General features: G+C 38.0%; 2 protein-coding genes across 2 annotated transcripts; one reads left to right on the forward strand and one right to left on the reverse strand.

Moving 5' to 3' along the window:
* Positions 1–823: 823 nt before the first annotated feature.
* Positions 824–4187, forward strand: wnt4b (wingless-type MMTV integration site family, member 4b; the record flags this gene model as incomplete). Its single annotated transcript, XM_079444498.1, has 8 exons — positions 824–912; positions 1117–1270; positions 1681–1765; positions 2140–2271; positions 2369–2511; positions 2595–2735; positions 3729–3891; positions 4018–4187. The coding sequence occupies 8 exons, from the start codon at positions 824–826 to the stop codon at positions 4185–4187; spliced, it is 1077 nt and encodes a 358-aa protein (XP_079300624.1).
* Positions 4188–5314: 1127 nt separating this feature from the next.
* cdc42l (cell division cycle 42, like) lies at positions 5315–14717 on the reverse strand. Its single transcript, XM_079444467.1, has 6 exons — positions 13929–14717; positions 12935–13039; positions 12599–12671; positions 8671–8780; positions 7154–7351; positions 5315–7052 (listed from the first exon to the last, which is right to left on the reverse strand). Exons 2-6 carry the CDS (start codon positions 13037–13039, stop codon positions 6963–6965), a joined length of 576 nt encoding a protein of 191 aa, XP_079300593.1. The 5' UTR covers positions 13929–14717; the 3' UTR covers positions 5315–6962.
* Between the last annotated feature and the right edge of the window lie 781 nt (positions 14718–15498).

A 15498-nucleotide genomic window follows, 5' to 3' on the forward strand; every position in this document is an offset into this window, starting at 1 on the left:
CTTTGTTAGAGAATCTAAGAAAATGGGATATCATAAACGGGTTCTGATCATTTATCTATATAATTAATACATTTGTTTTCCTTGTCCTGATTATTTTATTTAGCCAACAAGATATTGAGAGAGAGATTTTTTTCTTTTTGTTAGAGATGACAATGTCTTAAGATGAATATCTCTCTGCGTGACAATAAGGTTACAACTTAGAGGCATTTTATCTTCAAAACATAAGTGGAATTAATGGAAATTGTTAGAATAGATCAAGCTGATGATATATTGGGCTAATTAGCAGATTTGAAACGTAATTTCAGCAGTTCGTCAACAGGAATATTTTGGATCCTTTTGGACCTCAAAGTGGTAAAAACGTATTTTTTTTGCCTTTTGTAGTGATTGACAGGTTTATTTATTAGATCATATTTATTATAGGCCTATTAGAAATATCACATTTAAAACCACTCTTTAATCTTTACATTGTAAAGGCTGTGAAACTGTTTGGTTTGAATTTCTTGCATTGCCCTTGTTTAGATTGTGTTTTGCTCATTTAAACAACAAAAATATAATATAATGTGTAAAAATGTAATTGCTATTATACCGTCATGCATATGCATAAGTAGAGATTAAGTATGAGCAGTTCAAGCAATTGCCAATTAATTTTATATCATAATAGAAAATATCACACAATAATGTAAAATTTAATTTCACGTCTATTGATTTTGACAGATATGAGGGGAACAACCCCAACGTAACAGGCACAGCTGTAAGACTGAAAGAAACAAGAGTTGATCACTAATTCAGAGACAGACAGGTAGTCAGACAGACAGGCAATCTGATGCCAACGGTGTCCTCCGTGACTCTCACGGGACGACTCCTCCTGCTGTTGCTATGGGCACCCCACCTCACCATGGCAAGCAACTGGCTGTAAGTTGGCTTATGTGAAAGCATCTGTTTGTTATGCCTTAACTTGTAAAAAATGGTGGCATTCTCTCTCACACAATTTAATCTAACTCTATTTGTTGCCTCTTCCTGCTGTTTTCAATTTCTCTACAAAATGTTGTCCTTTTATTTATGTGTATGTATTGATGTATTCTCCATGTTCTTTACTGTGCTGTATTGTCTCTGTAGTTCTCTGGCACGTCTACCACGCTCGCGTCCTGTGTCTGGTGCAGAACTATGTGGGCGTCTGAGGGGGTTGACACCAGGCCAAGTCGGGGTGTGCCGGGCACGGGGGGAGGTCATGGAGTCTGTGCGAAAGGCTGCAGAGATGGTCATTGAGGAGGTGAGAGAGGCTGAAACACAATGACAATTTTTGTAAACATACAGTACTGACATTCATTTATTCAAAGACATGATGGTAAAGAATCATGTCAAAAATGTTTATACAGAAAGCTCCTGTCAGCAAGATGAATTTCTTGTGTATATAAACACACTTGGCAATAAAGCTCTTTCTGGATCTGATTGTGGCTACAAACAAAGTACTGTACATTTCTATTGTTATTGTCCCAATAAAAAAAATATAGTTCATTGAACAACACACCACTTTTGTTCTCTCTATTGCTTGTGACAACTAGCCCCGGTCACATTTTAGCCCACAAATACTTTTAGGCTGGAAATGAGTTTAAACAGTTGCATATCTACATATATATAAACTCTGACTTACAGCTATTTGTTTGGTTTTAACTACTGCAGTGTCAACATCAGTTTCGAAACCGGCGCTGGAACTGTTCCACCACCCCTCGCGGGATCAATATTTTTGGACGAGTCATGAACCAAGGTTACAACGAAATGCTTTCACAACATACAGTATCAGAATATATTGGATTATGTCATTATTTTACACTACAATTTTGAATATAACCTTACTTTCATGGCTCAAGTATGGGCTGTAATGAAATAAAAGTATTTCATTTCAAGCTTTTTTTATTAAATACTAAAAAATATAGGCCTATATATGAAGAACATCAAATATTGTGTTGGACAGTTTAAGTCATAAAGCTTGAGAACCACAGTTCCAGAGTACTGATTATTAATAACAGACCACTTTCCAACATTCTTCAACCTTACATTAACCTCACAAAACACAATCAATATTGTCAACACTAAAAGACAACTTAGTTTAGTCCAGTTCCATTTGTGTGCTGTCTTCAGGCACCCGTGAGGCGGCTTTTGTCCATGCTCTTTCATCAGTAGCAGTTGCTGTGGCTGTGACTCGGGGCTGTAGCAGGGGAGAACTGGAGAGGTGCGGCTGTGACCGAAAGGTCAGGGGGGTCAGTCCCGAAGGTGCGAAGTGAGACACATCAATAACCAATCATTCACACTGATTAAAAAACAAAACAAAAAAACTTACGCCAAACATATGACTCTCAATCACCTTTAGGTTTCCAGTGGTCAGGTTGCTCTGATAATCTGTCCTATGGCGTTGCATTCTCTCAGACCTTTGTGGATGAGCCAGAGAGAGCCAAAGGCATGTCATCAGGGCGGCCACTAATGAACATTCACAATAATGAGGCAGGACGGAAGGCAAGTGTGATGTTTCACTTATTGATATTAAAACTCATCGTCAACTGCATATTGTTTTCATGGTTTTCTCTATCTTTGTTCAGGCGATTCTCCATAACATGCAGGTTGAGTGTAAGTGTCATGGTGTTTCGGGGTCCTGTGAGCTCAGAACTTGCTGGAAGGTCATGCCTCCGTTCCGCCAGGTCGGTGCTGTGCTGAAAGAACGTTTTGATGGGGCCACAGAGGTACGTTACTATGGCTCTGTTCCAAAAACTACTGAGCTGCCTAGCTGACGACTGCCTACATCTAAGGCAGAACTCTAACAGAGATGGACCCTCATAAGTAACTGATTTGGAACCAAGTGTGTCACAGACGATAAGTGAAGCCAGAACGTATCGTACGCCCCCTGGTGGCTAGCTGCAAATTAGGTCATAAACCCACCCTCTCCATGTAAATGAATGGGGTTATTTGGTGCTAGAAAAACAGGGTTCAGTAGCCTTGATAGTTCATTCCTATTAATTTCTCCCAAAGGAATCTTTAAAAAAGTATTTGTTTAAGAGTTATAAGCCATGAACCAAGCCTAAAAGGTGAATCACAAAAACAAATTTTGATTTGAAGCAAATAAGTATCTGAAAATAAGACAAAAATACAAAGGTACAAGGAGAGAAAGAACTACAATCCCATAAAGCACTGCGAATGACAGTCGGATAAAAAGGTAGAAATATTAAACTAGCGTTTTAAAATGAACTATAGATATAGAAATTATATGTTTATTGCAAAATATGCATATATGTAGCCTGAGAGCATAGGGAAAATTACTCGATTGCAGTTTGTTACATGAGTGGGTGGCGCTAAAGAGCTCTTTTGGCACAATTTTCTTGAACGATTCAACAATTAGTGGATATTTCTCTGCAGAATCATGGGTAACAATTTTTTCACCATGAATTCCACTGTTGAATATGGTTACTTAAAAAGTTGAAAAATGTGGGCTGTCTTCACCAAACAACAACACGTAGCACTTACTGTATGTACAATAGTCGTTTTTATCAAACGTTTCTAAGCACTGAATGTAATCCACCATCTTTGATGGTTTTTGGAGCATGTCGTAATGCATTATGGGACTGCATTCTCTGCGAAGGATACAAGCATTGCTGCATTATAATTTCACCATTGTAGTGTTGTTGAAGGCAGCATAAATATGTTTATCTAAGGTCAAGGGTCATGGTTATACTTCTTAGGTACGGCTAACACGTGTGGGCTCTCGGACAGCTCTCCTTCCACGGGACCCCCAAGTGAAGCCACCAGCCGCACGGGACCTGGTCTACCTAGCCCCTTCACCAGATTTCTGCCGCTTAGATCCAGACAACGGCATTCCTGGCACTGCAGGACGACGTTGTAATGGTAAACGTGTAAAAACTAGACAGAAAATTATCTTTGATCTTTAAATATAATTTCTAATTATCAATTCTCTAATCATTCCCTGGTTTTGTGTGTTAATTTATCACTTAACCTTGTTGCATGTCCTAGGAACTTCACGGTTGGCACCAGACGGATGTGAACTGTTATGTTGTGGCCCAGGTTTTCGAGCAGGCCGGGCTGAGGTGGTCCAGCGATGCTCCTGTAAGTTCTCCTGGTGCTGCTCAGTTCGCTGCCAGCAGTGTAAGAACACAGTGCTCATACACACCTGCCGAGAATGAAACATACCTGGAAAAGCCACACAACCACACCAGAAGCACCTCATCTCATGCCAGCCTGCATTAATGCCCACATGATGATCAACAAACCAGCTGCATTTAAAACACTCTGCATCATGTCTCCTATTTGGTGACTTTAAAGTTCTTTCAGATGTGACATTACATTATGTAATTATTTTAATCTTCAATTGCACTTTTGCTAAAAAGGAAAATGCAGACGCTATTACATTTCTTAAATGCTACAAAACCATTAACTAACATGCTCAGACAACGCTCTTAAAGCTGAGATAAACCTCTGAATAATAGCAGAAGAATAATGTAAGTTTAGTCTGAGGCCTTAGCATTTAATTCTAGTCTCTCTCTCCCTGTTTACTGTATTTATGTATTTCTTTTCAGTTTTGCTGATTGTGTTTATTTATTTGACTTCATGCCAGTGTGGCATTATCTCTGGATGGAAAGTTCCACCTGCAAACTCTGTGGCTTCAGCTGTGTTTTGTTTCCGCATGTCCTATTGCATAGAGACTCATTTATTGCCATTATCTCATTTTTATAATCTATATGGCCTAAAATAAAGTTGTTTGACATCCTAAATGTGGAAAGATGTGTTTGTTAATTATGGATTGACACATTTTGGGCTCAGTAGGATTTAAAAAAAAACATTTTTTAAGTCTCTTATAGGGTCACCAGAACTGCATTTATTCAATTAAAAACTTTTGCAGCTAAAACATTTATAAAAGCTATTTATTAGTGTCGTGGAAAAGCTGAATTGTCAGCATCATTACTCCAGTCTTCAGTGTCACATAATCCTTCAGAAATCATTCTAAAATGCTGATTTGGTGCTGGAGAAACATTTATTTATAATGGTAAAAACAGTTGTGCTACTTAATATTTTTGTGGAACCGCCCCCCCCCCAAAAGACTCTTTAATAAATACTAAGCTCAAAAAACAGAAACAAATGTTTTGTAACATTACAAATGACTTCACTGTCACTTTTAATGAATTTGCATATCCTTCCTGAATAAAAGTATTAAGTTTCTCGAAAAACTGTCCTATGGCGCCCCCTTACTGACCCCCAAACTTTTGAATGGCAGTATGCGTGGCGCACACTAAAAAACAGGATAGAAACACAGCTGTGTGTCAGTCGCACCACTTTTATTACAAATATAGCGAGATTCCAAACACCGCAGAACTCGACTAAGAAAAGGCCACATTTCAAACCATCATCATTATCATCGGTTATCCTCCTTTTTATTCACACGACTGTTAAGATCGGTTATTCAAAATATTACATTTCAAATTGTTATTTTATTAATAAATCACAATCAAATGGTACTCTAGCAAAAACATTTTTAAAATAAAATAAAAAGACATTTAAAAAAAAAACAAAAAAAAAAAGTCAAGTTTCAAAAGTCACCACTATTCATTCACCCAAGAGTAAAACAGTAATACATTTAATACATCATACTCGAAGTCAAAACAAATAAAAAAATAATTCAGTTTTCTAAATGGCCAGCAGAAGGCACTGCATGGCTCAAGAGTAAATGCACTTGAGAGAGATTCTAGGAGCATGAACCACAGAAGAGAACAGTCTGGCTCATACAGGAAGAAACAAATGCTTGTGAACTAAAATCCATTGGCTCCCACTCAAGTCCCAAACTCTCTTATAAACCATATAACACAGGTCACTCAGAAGGGGATGTGGCCATAGAGTGTAGTTTCTATGGCCATAACACTCTGATCCAACATTAAAATTGTAAAAATCTCTAAAATTGTTAGTTTATTTTTGTATATGTTCTGTTTCAACACCACTGTCAGTGATTAGAGCTAATTATATGCCCAAACCAATCACGTTAGCTTGATTTTGTGCCAGATCCAGTCCAATACGTATAAACAACAGTATGTGAACCAGATGTAAAACAGAACCTACCTACAGTTGTCATGCGAGTCAGCGTCTAGAACAGGCAAAACCGCAACATTAAAAACTGGAAAACGGACCCCATAACAACACTAAAAGGCAAATTTGTCAAGAATAGCTTTTGTGCCCATTGCAATATTGCGACGTGGCGAAAATGCTCAACTGAGGAAATTCAAGAAAGCTGAAATCAGCTTCTACACGCACACTATCCACAGGTTACAGAGCAAATAGCAGAGCCCTGCAGAAGTGTTCATCAAAGCAGTCGGCATGTTCAGCTTTACACTTTATGAAATGTGCTGTTTATAGATATTGTGTGCTAACCATTCTTGTGCGGCTTAGAGAAAAGCATGTCAGAGACAAACCCACGTTTGTCCAGTGAAAGCATTTAAAAAAAATCATTTTGGATGCCGATCAGAAATCTGAAGCATTTAATCATGTATTTGTGCCACTTTGTCACACTTTTGTTTGGGATCGATTACATGTAACTGACACTTAAAGCATTAAAGTGAATCTATATGTTGTTCTGTAAGACATCACAAAGTGTGCCTAAATCTTTTTCATTTTTTTTATCGTTATGCTCTTTGTTTGCAGGGGTGCTATTGGCTCCAGGGTTCTCTAATTTCTTCTGTTGTTCTAGAAACATTTATAAAGGCACAGTGTGCATTTGTTTGCAATACCTTTTTTTGTAGCCAAATTACTCCAGTATCTTTTTTTTTTTTTTTTGCCGTTTTGTTCCCATAATTTTTCCCAATCATAACTCTCCACTCCAAACCCCACCAACCTTAAAAAAAAAACCCCAGCAGAATGTTTCTTTTTCTTTGCCTCTCTTGTTGGAGTGAGTGCATCACCCACTGCTTGTGTTCCTACAAAAGGACACAGCGCTTCTTGGGTTTGGTCTCAGGAGGTTCAAGGGCGGCGAGTATCGCCTCGTCGAATACATTCTTCAGGCCTCTCTGTAAGAAAGATCGTAAAATGTAATTTGCAGTAGGTCACGTGAGTGATAAGTGTGTAGAGCTGTTGTGTCATCACGGGTGTGTGCGGCTGCTCTTTTAACCTGTGTGAGGGCGGAGCACTCCACATATTTGACAGCTCTGAGGTCTCTGGCCAGCTTCTCCCCGCTCTCAGGTGATATGGGACGCTGCTTATTTTTGGCAAGTTTTTCCACAGTGTTACTGTCATCCCTCAGGTCAACCTGAGTGCCCACCAGAAGGAATGGAGTGCGTGGACAGTGGTGGGAGATCTCTGGTACCCACTTAGAGAAAGAGAGACGAGAAAAAGGACTGGTAAGAGAGTGGCTAGAAAGCTATTCAAAGAGCAATCAGAACAAACAACTTGCAATTTAAATCCATTTCCAATTCCTGAGTTAAAACATATATATGACAAGAAAGAAATTCAAATATAAAATAAAAAATTTAAAATATTCATAGCATTTAAAGAAATATGCTACAGTACAAGTTCAGTAAGTTTTTATTAATACTTCCATTCCGCAAGGAAGCAAATGATTAAAAGTGACAAACATTTATAATGTTACAATGTTCTCTTTCAAATAAAGGTTGTTCTTGTGAACTTTCTATTCATCAAATAATAACATCAAACATAAAATAACTGCAGCCTTGGAGAGCATCTTTCAAAAACCTAACTTTTGAATGGTAGTGTGTGTGCATACATACTAGAAATAATAATAAACCTCATAAATTACTCCAAAAATAATGAATGGCCCTTGTGGGGCCATGACATTATGAACTTGAATTCTCTGTACTGTCTTTATCTTACAAATTAATCTGTGCTGCCTGTTTTCACATACATTTTCTGCTTCAGTTCCATACTCCAAAAATGGTAAAAAGGTTATTCATTCTCCACGTTAGACAATGTTAAACAGTTTATTAAGCATTTTATTGCTTAAAAAAAACAGCTTCTTAAGGAGACTGAAGTGATACAGGAAACATGAAACTAGCACCACTGTGCAGGAAATCAGTTCCTTAAATAGACTGTGAAACAGCAGACTGTAAAACAAATAATGTGCACAGAATGCTGCAATTGATCAATGATAACTGCGTAATAAAGAGAGCCAAGTAAAATCTTAAGTTACAAGTATATATTTACACTTTAAATCTAAATAAACCACTGACAAATATGCATCTGAAAAAAAGTTACAAAAATACAGCTTCTCCAGAAATCTGATACGTCTCAGTAATGAATGTGCTTTCATGTATGCTTTGATCAGTTTAAATGCATCTCAGGTCTATTCACATGAGTTCCATTCTCCAAGTCCAGCAGGAAAATCAGGTACTGATAAAGTGTGCTTTAGTGACACTAAACAACGTGTGACGTCAGTCTCATCCAACGAAAGCCTGAGTCTGACTGTATGAAACATACAATGCTGTTAAAGCAAGTATCAATACCGTAAAACTATACCATAGATATGGCATTGAAACGCTAATTCGTGACAGTTTAGTATACTATCAATAACAAAAGTCAATAATCCTATCAGAGAAAGGCGGTTCTTTCAGGTTCTGATGTCCCAAACAGTGAGACCAGCAAGAAAGCAGAAAGCATTTGATGAAAACCTACCTTCTCTTTCACATTCTCAAAGGAGGAAGGAGAAACAACAGAGAAGCAAACAAGGAAGACGTCTGTCTGCGGATAGCTGAGAGGCCGAAGTCTGTCGTAGTCTTCCTGACCTGAGAAAACAAGAACAGACGCAGTTCATTACCACCTCTCTTCAGCTCCGAGTCATTCGAGATGAACAACAGCTAAAACTGAAGAGAAATCCAATGCATCTTAAAATAAAACAGCTAGAGATAATTATAAATGAATGTACACAATCTTTAAAAGTTTAGTCAATAAAAATTAAGTGGTTTTGAAAAGTGAATTTGATAAAAAATACAGTAATATTGTGAATATTACTATAATTTAAAACAATGGTTATTTAAAACATTATTATCATTAATAATAAGTTGAAAGAAAATAAAACATACTGACCCCAAACTAATAAACAGCAGAGTATCAACGAACATGGTGGAATTTAGTGCTGTGTTCGATACGAGTACATTGTGGCACGTGTGCAGCAGTGGACTGCGCTTAATTTTAATACAAGAGCACTGTTTAAAGTGCCCCGATTATGGGTTATGAAAGATTCATATTTTGGTTTTGGGAGTCCCCAACAACAGGTTGACATGCATGCAAGGTCAAAAAACACTTTCATTGTCTTATATGCATTTATTTTTACCTTATTTGCTCAACGACTCCCAAACGATTTGCTCAACGATTAATTTTTCCAAACCCCTCCTTTGCGTGACGCTAATCTGCGGTGATTGGTCTGATTGGCGATTGGTCGATTTCATTTCCATTTCATCATGCTTGTAATGTCCAGGTCTGCGCGTGCAACAAGTGGGCAAGCAATATGCTAATGTTTCATGTTGACGTCAACATGAAACGGCTTGGGATTCGTTTTAAAAACAATTCGTTTCAATGATTCAGAGTAGACTCTTTGTTTTGAGAGACAATAACTTTATACTAGGTGCACTTTCAGTTTTAAAACTTTGCAGGATGTTTTCATTCACTTAGAGCTGTGTTACACACTGCATGAAAGGTAATTTTCAAAAATCCATAATAGGGGCACTTCAAAATGGAGTAGAAAAGAGCAAGGTCTCTAAAAAATAATGAATACAGCATAATATATAAGATACAACAAGGTTTAATCTGGCACAGAGGAACACAACTGGGTTGCCTGATATAAAAGATGTAATCCCCGAAACAGAGCTTCTCTCTTGTGCAATACGGAAATATCTGCCAACAGGGCTGGGCGATATATTGCACGCGATATGCATGCGTATCTCATCAGTAAAGCCGGTTCCTTGATTAGCAGTAAATCTACATCACCTGCTTTCAAATGGAGCGGCATTTAATACACAGAGCCGTAGTTCACTGACAAGCTAGGCAATATCGCGTTCATTATCGAAGGCGATATATCTGCAATAATGAAAGCGATATTGTGTAGCTTGTCAGTGAGATACAGTGAAGACAGCGCATTAGTTTAGAACTCTTCTAATTTGTTTTTTTTGTTTTTTTAAATGTAGAGTGCGCATTAATTTGTGCAATGATAACCTACCAGCAATGTTAAGATTATTTTTTTTTTTAAATATATTAATGAGAGTACATTATAATATAAATTTATTAGAACTAGTAGCCTACATTACTATTTATGGGCTTAAAAACAAGATGCAAGCAATCAGAATATTGTACCTAGTGGGGAGTGCCCATTGTAAACATGAAACATGCCATTACCTATATTGTACTGTCATACAGTTATGGAGGCCCTTCATAATGCAGAGGTCAACTGCCTGCTCTAAATTCTACTGAGGTGAAATTCAGTGCAGTCCTGTATCGTGATACGCATCGTAGCCTCTGTATCGTGATGCGCATCGTAGCCTCTGTATCGTGATGCGCATCGTAGCCTCTGTATCGTGATGCGCATCGTAGCCTCTGTATCGTGATGCGCATCGTAGCCTCTGTATCGTGATGCGCATCGTAGCCTCTGTATCGTGATGCGCATCGTAGCCTCTGTATCGTGATGCGCATCGTAGCCTCTGTATCGTGATGCGCATCGTAGCCTCTGTATCGTGATGCGCATCGTAGCCTCTGTATCGTGATACGCATCGTAGCCTCTGTATCGTGATACGCATCGTAGCCTCTGTATCGTGATACGCATCGTAGCCTCTGTATCGTGATACGCATCGTAGCCTCTGTATCGTGATACGCATCGTAGCCTCTGTATCGTGATACGCATCGTAGCCTCTGTATCGTGATACGCATCGTAGCCTCTGTATCGTGATACGCATCGTAGCCTCTGTATCGTGATACGCATCGTAGCCTCTGTATCGTGATACGCATCGTATTGTGACTAGGGCTGCTCCGAATACCATTTTTTGAGCTTCGAAGCGTCGGTACTAATCAACACCGAATATTCGAAGCTTCGTAGGGAGGGGGCAGAACATATTCTTCTCTCTAATAAAAGGCAGGAATCTCTGTGTCTGTCTGTCTGTTTGCATATTTATTATGTCGAGAACCGTTCATCCAATCGACTTCCCGCGTGGCGGGTGTGTTGCTGCGGACCTAAGGTAGTGCAGCGTAGCATCTTGGTGCAATATGGAGACGCGACACGTTCAGAATTAATAAGCTTTTAATAAAGCGGCACGCCTCACGGGGGCAGGGCTTAAATGCTCCGAGAACGGACATTGCACTAGAGATAGAAAACACACAGGTCTGTCAAGAGCAATACTTTTAATAAGGCAGCCTAACATTTTTCTAACAAACAAATCACTCCCAAATCAGAAATTAACAGCACAGTAATTACGGACACCGCAAAGGGTAGGCTATTTAAATAAAAGAATGAAAAATAAATGAACGAAGTTCAACGAACTGTAATAAATGAGCACGGTAGCATACTTTCAATAACAGCAACACACATTTTAATTAACGAACAGTTTAAATAAAATAAAATTTTTATGACTGCCGTATTTGCAAGTATTTTATGTGCACATTTTTATCATGTGTAATATTACTGATTAACATGGCACATAAAAGCAGCTCGTATTTTTACAACGACAATATACTATAGGCGTACTACTTACAGAACTCTGATTTTTCAAACTTGATGTGCTGTTGTGGTAATGTTAACTGTTAGGCCAGTTTCAAATCGCATATTTGGCACACTGCCTTTGTCTTGTCCTTACTCAATTTAAAGTGCTCCCACACAGCTGAGATCTTTGGCATTTCTGTCTTTTCTTCCAGATGAACAGAATCATGACGTTCACTCATGGGCGATTCATATTCAAGTGCAAATGAGAACCGTTTCGCGGGGGATGCCAGGTGTTCGAAGAAAAAAAAATTTAATCTCAAAATTGAAAACCGAATGCCAACCCACCAAACGAATATTCGAATAATCAAATATTCTGGTCCAGCCCTAATTGTGACTTTGCTGGTGATACACAGCCCTAGTGGAACTGTGTGTGGGCAAGATGTGATTTATTATACCTATTGATGCTACAATCTGTAGAATTAAATATGTTTATAGTAAATCAAGATGCAATTTTAAATCCTATTAACATTTTTTAACAAGTCTCAGTCTGAACAAGCAGACTGAAAAAATTTTATTGTCTTCAGAGCATAATATGCATATGCATAATATGCAGAGCAAATACCACATTAGACAATATTATGCGTATCCAAATACACATTTTCTCTCACTTGTCCTCATATAACATTCACTAGATCGAGAATGGTGAATGAGTCAGCAGATCTGGACAGTATGATTTGATGCATAAAATGCTTGTCACTTATTTTCCCATAAGTTCAGCACCATTTTTCCATCTTTTTCCACAGCAACAGCTATTTTCATATGTCTCTTTGCATTATGTTGACACTTAAATCACTATTATGCTAACCAGAATCAAATCAGATTCATGTCAAGTGTAAAGAAAGCCCCAGACTGCATTACCTGCTGTGTCAAAAAGCCCCAGTGTATACGGTTCACCTCCAATCATCACTGTGACAGCATAGTTATCAAAAACCTGTAAAACAAACACAAAAACATCTAGTTCACACACAATGTACATCACAGTTTAGTTCAGACAACACTAAACATACGATACTAACAATGTTTCAGACTAATCAAATATCCTACAAAACACTCGCATACATCAGAGTTCCTAGTTTTAAACAGCACAAAGCACACACAACAAATAATAGCAAGCATTATTGATCAATCATTCAATCACTGCGCCCCCTCCCCCTGAATCTCTGACCCAGAGCCCACCACCCTTTACTCTGTTACCGTGGGAACATATTCAGAGGGGAATTTGTTGGTTGTGTATGAGATGAGCAGGCAGGTCTTTCCGACAGCTCCATCTCCAACCACAACACACTTTATGGTCTGCATCTATATAGAGAGAGAGATTGAAAATCACATTACTGGTATTCTCATGGGATACCTTTGAATGAATCATTTGTTTTGAGCAGTTCCAGCATTCACTGTTCCCCCTGTTACACAATTAGGCAGGTTGAACGCATTTAACAGAATTGCCCATAATGTGATGTGATTTCAGAGACAAAAGCAGGCATACAGAAAGACATCTACAAGAATGCGTCCCGTCTTATTTGCTTCCGCATATTAACGCTGCTGAGAGGAAGGCTCGACTTTGTCACTTTGTCGTAACAATATCGTCTGGTTTTAGCTACATTACCGATTGTGAATGATTTTACTTTGACATTAGACATTAATTAAAGTGTTCGTCCTTAGTAATTACTAATTACAACATTTGGATTCCAGTTTGGGACGATAAAACAACCGAATACCACGTAGCTTGAAAGTAAAACACCAATTAACCTGTGTGTCGTTTATTCAAAGCCGATTTTTCTAAACATGAGATGACACGTGCTTTATTCACACTAAAAGTCTGATTTTACATTAGAATAATTTAATTATGCTATTTTCCCCCACCAATAAAATTACACACTTCGCCTGATAAATCTACTTAATCAAATACTACAGTAAATGGCAAAGAAATGTGGAGTTTGTGGTGACAACAGAAAACGAAATCAATCTTTGGGAAATCTGTCAGCAGTGAAATAAATCAAAGTTTTGTTTAATGAAAGCGACAGGATGCTGCGAGGCTAAGCTAACGCGCTAGCTCAGCTGAGAGGGCCACAAATAATCCTAAATCAAAAGAACACAACGGTAAAGACCGGCCTAAAACGTATACTGTTTAACAACCGTTTGATAGGTTAAAAGCCAAGTAAAATAACGTTACAGATTAAGAATAGTTTACCGTTCCTCTCCGGCGACTAGGCGTTGGTTACGTCCGGGTTTGAGAGTATCAATCTGACGTGAATGAAAGCGAAAAAGCGTCTCGTTGTAGTTCCTGCGATATCCAGACAGCCACCCTGTGCACACGCCCAACACGGGCTGTAGTTCCTATTAAGAGGCAGCTAGGACTACAGCTTTACTTCATGGTTAAAGACGACACAAAGTATTTTATAAATCCAAATGGAATATATTTTAAAGACACACAAACTAGAATGGAAGGAATGTGGTCCAATAGTCTGAGAAATGCTTGCATTTCTTATTTCATTTCACATATTATATTAATACATACAAATTGAAATTAACCCACTAGAAGGCTGCTAAACCCACAGTTTTTAATATGTAGGCCTACTCTTAAAAATAAAGGTTCTTTATTGGCATCAATGGTTCCACAAACAACCTTTACCATCCATTAATTCCACAAAAGGTTATTTACAGTGGAAAGGGGTTCTTTAGATTTTTTAAATGTTCTTTACAATAAGAAAATAATTATTTTAAGAGCTGTTCATTGAAAGGTTCTTTGCGGAACCAAAACTGGTTCTTCTATGGTAGGAGTAGGCAACGTCGGTCTTGGAGTGCCGATGTCCTGCAGAGTTTAGCTCCAACCCTGGAAAAACCTCACCTGCCTGTAGCCTTAGTAATCCTGAAGGCCTTGATTAGCTTGTTCAGGTGTGTTTGATTAGGGTTGGAGCTAAGCTCTACAGGACAGCGGCACTCCAGTACGGATGTTGCCTACCCCATGTTCTATGGCATCACTGTGAACCCAGGTAATATCACTGCGCCTGCTGCACTCACTGTACGGCAGCAAATTTCCTTGATTATTACGCCGGAACGAGAGTATAGTTCCTAGCCATAATCAGCCTAGAAAATCGGAACTTTTAATTTTCCGTCGGCCTTAGTGCACGATGTAACCACAGAAGAGTCAAAGTTTTAAATAGGAAAATTATCGAAACTCTTTAGTCATTTTTGAGCGAGATGCTAATGGTCTAATCCGATTCAATGATCTGTGCTAAACTAAAAGTGCTACCGCCAGACACTGAGATCGGCTGAATGGATTCAAAAACGGTCAAACTCAACTGTTATCTCTAGGGGAGGTGTAAAATGAGCCTATTTCCAAAAAAAGTGGAGTGTTCCTTTTAGTCTTGAAATTCATCTTAAAATTTAATTATATATTATATTTATTATATAATTATATATAATATAAATAAGAAATACATTGATATTAAATAAATGCACTCTTCGCGTTCAATTTCTAAACACTGCAACAAAGGACAGATAGATAAAATAAGTATTTTAACATGATAAAAGCCCCCTGCATATATATATATATATATATACACACACACACACATGCAGTTACATTTATTGGTACTTTAGTATTTTATATTTTGCACACAATATTGCAAAATCTTCAGTACGTGTTTTACGTGCACTCACAAAAAAAGCCCAAATAATATTAATAAAATAAAAAAATAAAACAAAGATAAATTAACAAGCACTAAAGACATTAACTACATACAGCTCGTTATTTTCCT

This window comes from Barbus barbus (assembly GCF_936440315.1).
Source record: "Barbus barbus genome assembly, chromosome: 21".
In the NCBI taxonomy this organism is placed as follows: domain Eukaryota; kingdom Metazoa; phylum Chordata; class Actinopteri; order Cypriniformes; family Cyprinidae; genus Barbus; species Barbus barbus.

What these genes read in the sequence shown, in the direction of transcription:
- cdc42l (XM_079444467.1), bottom strand. Translation starts at nt 13,039, where the DNA reads ATGCAGACCATAAAGTGTGTTGTGGTTGGAGATGGAGCTGTCGGAAAG. An exon ending in CCTCTGAATATGTTCCCACG is followed by an intron (nt 12,672 to 12,934) that starts GTAACAGAGTAA and finishes TTTGTTTTACAG; the next exon opens with GTTTTTGATAACTATGCTGT. An exon ending in TTGAGAATGTGAAAGAGAAG is followed by an intron (nt 7,352 to 8,670) that starts GTAGGTTTTCAT and finishes TCTTTCTCTAAG; the next exon opens with TGGGTACCAGAGATCTCCCA.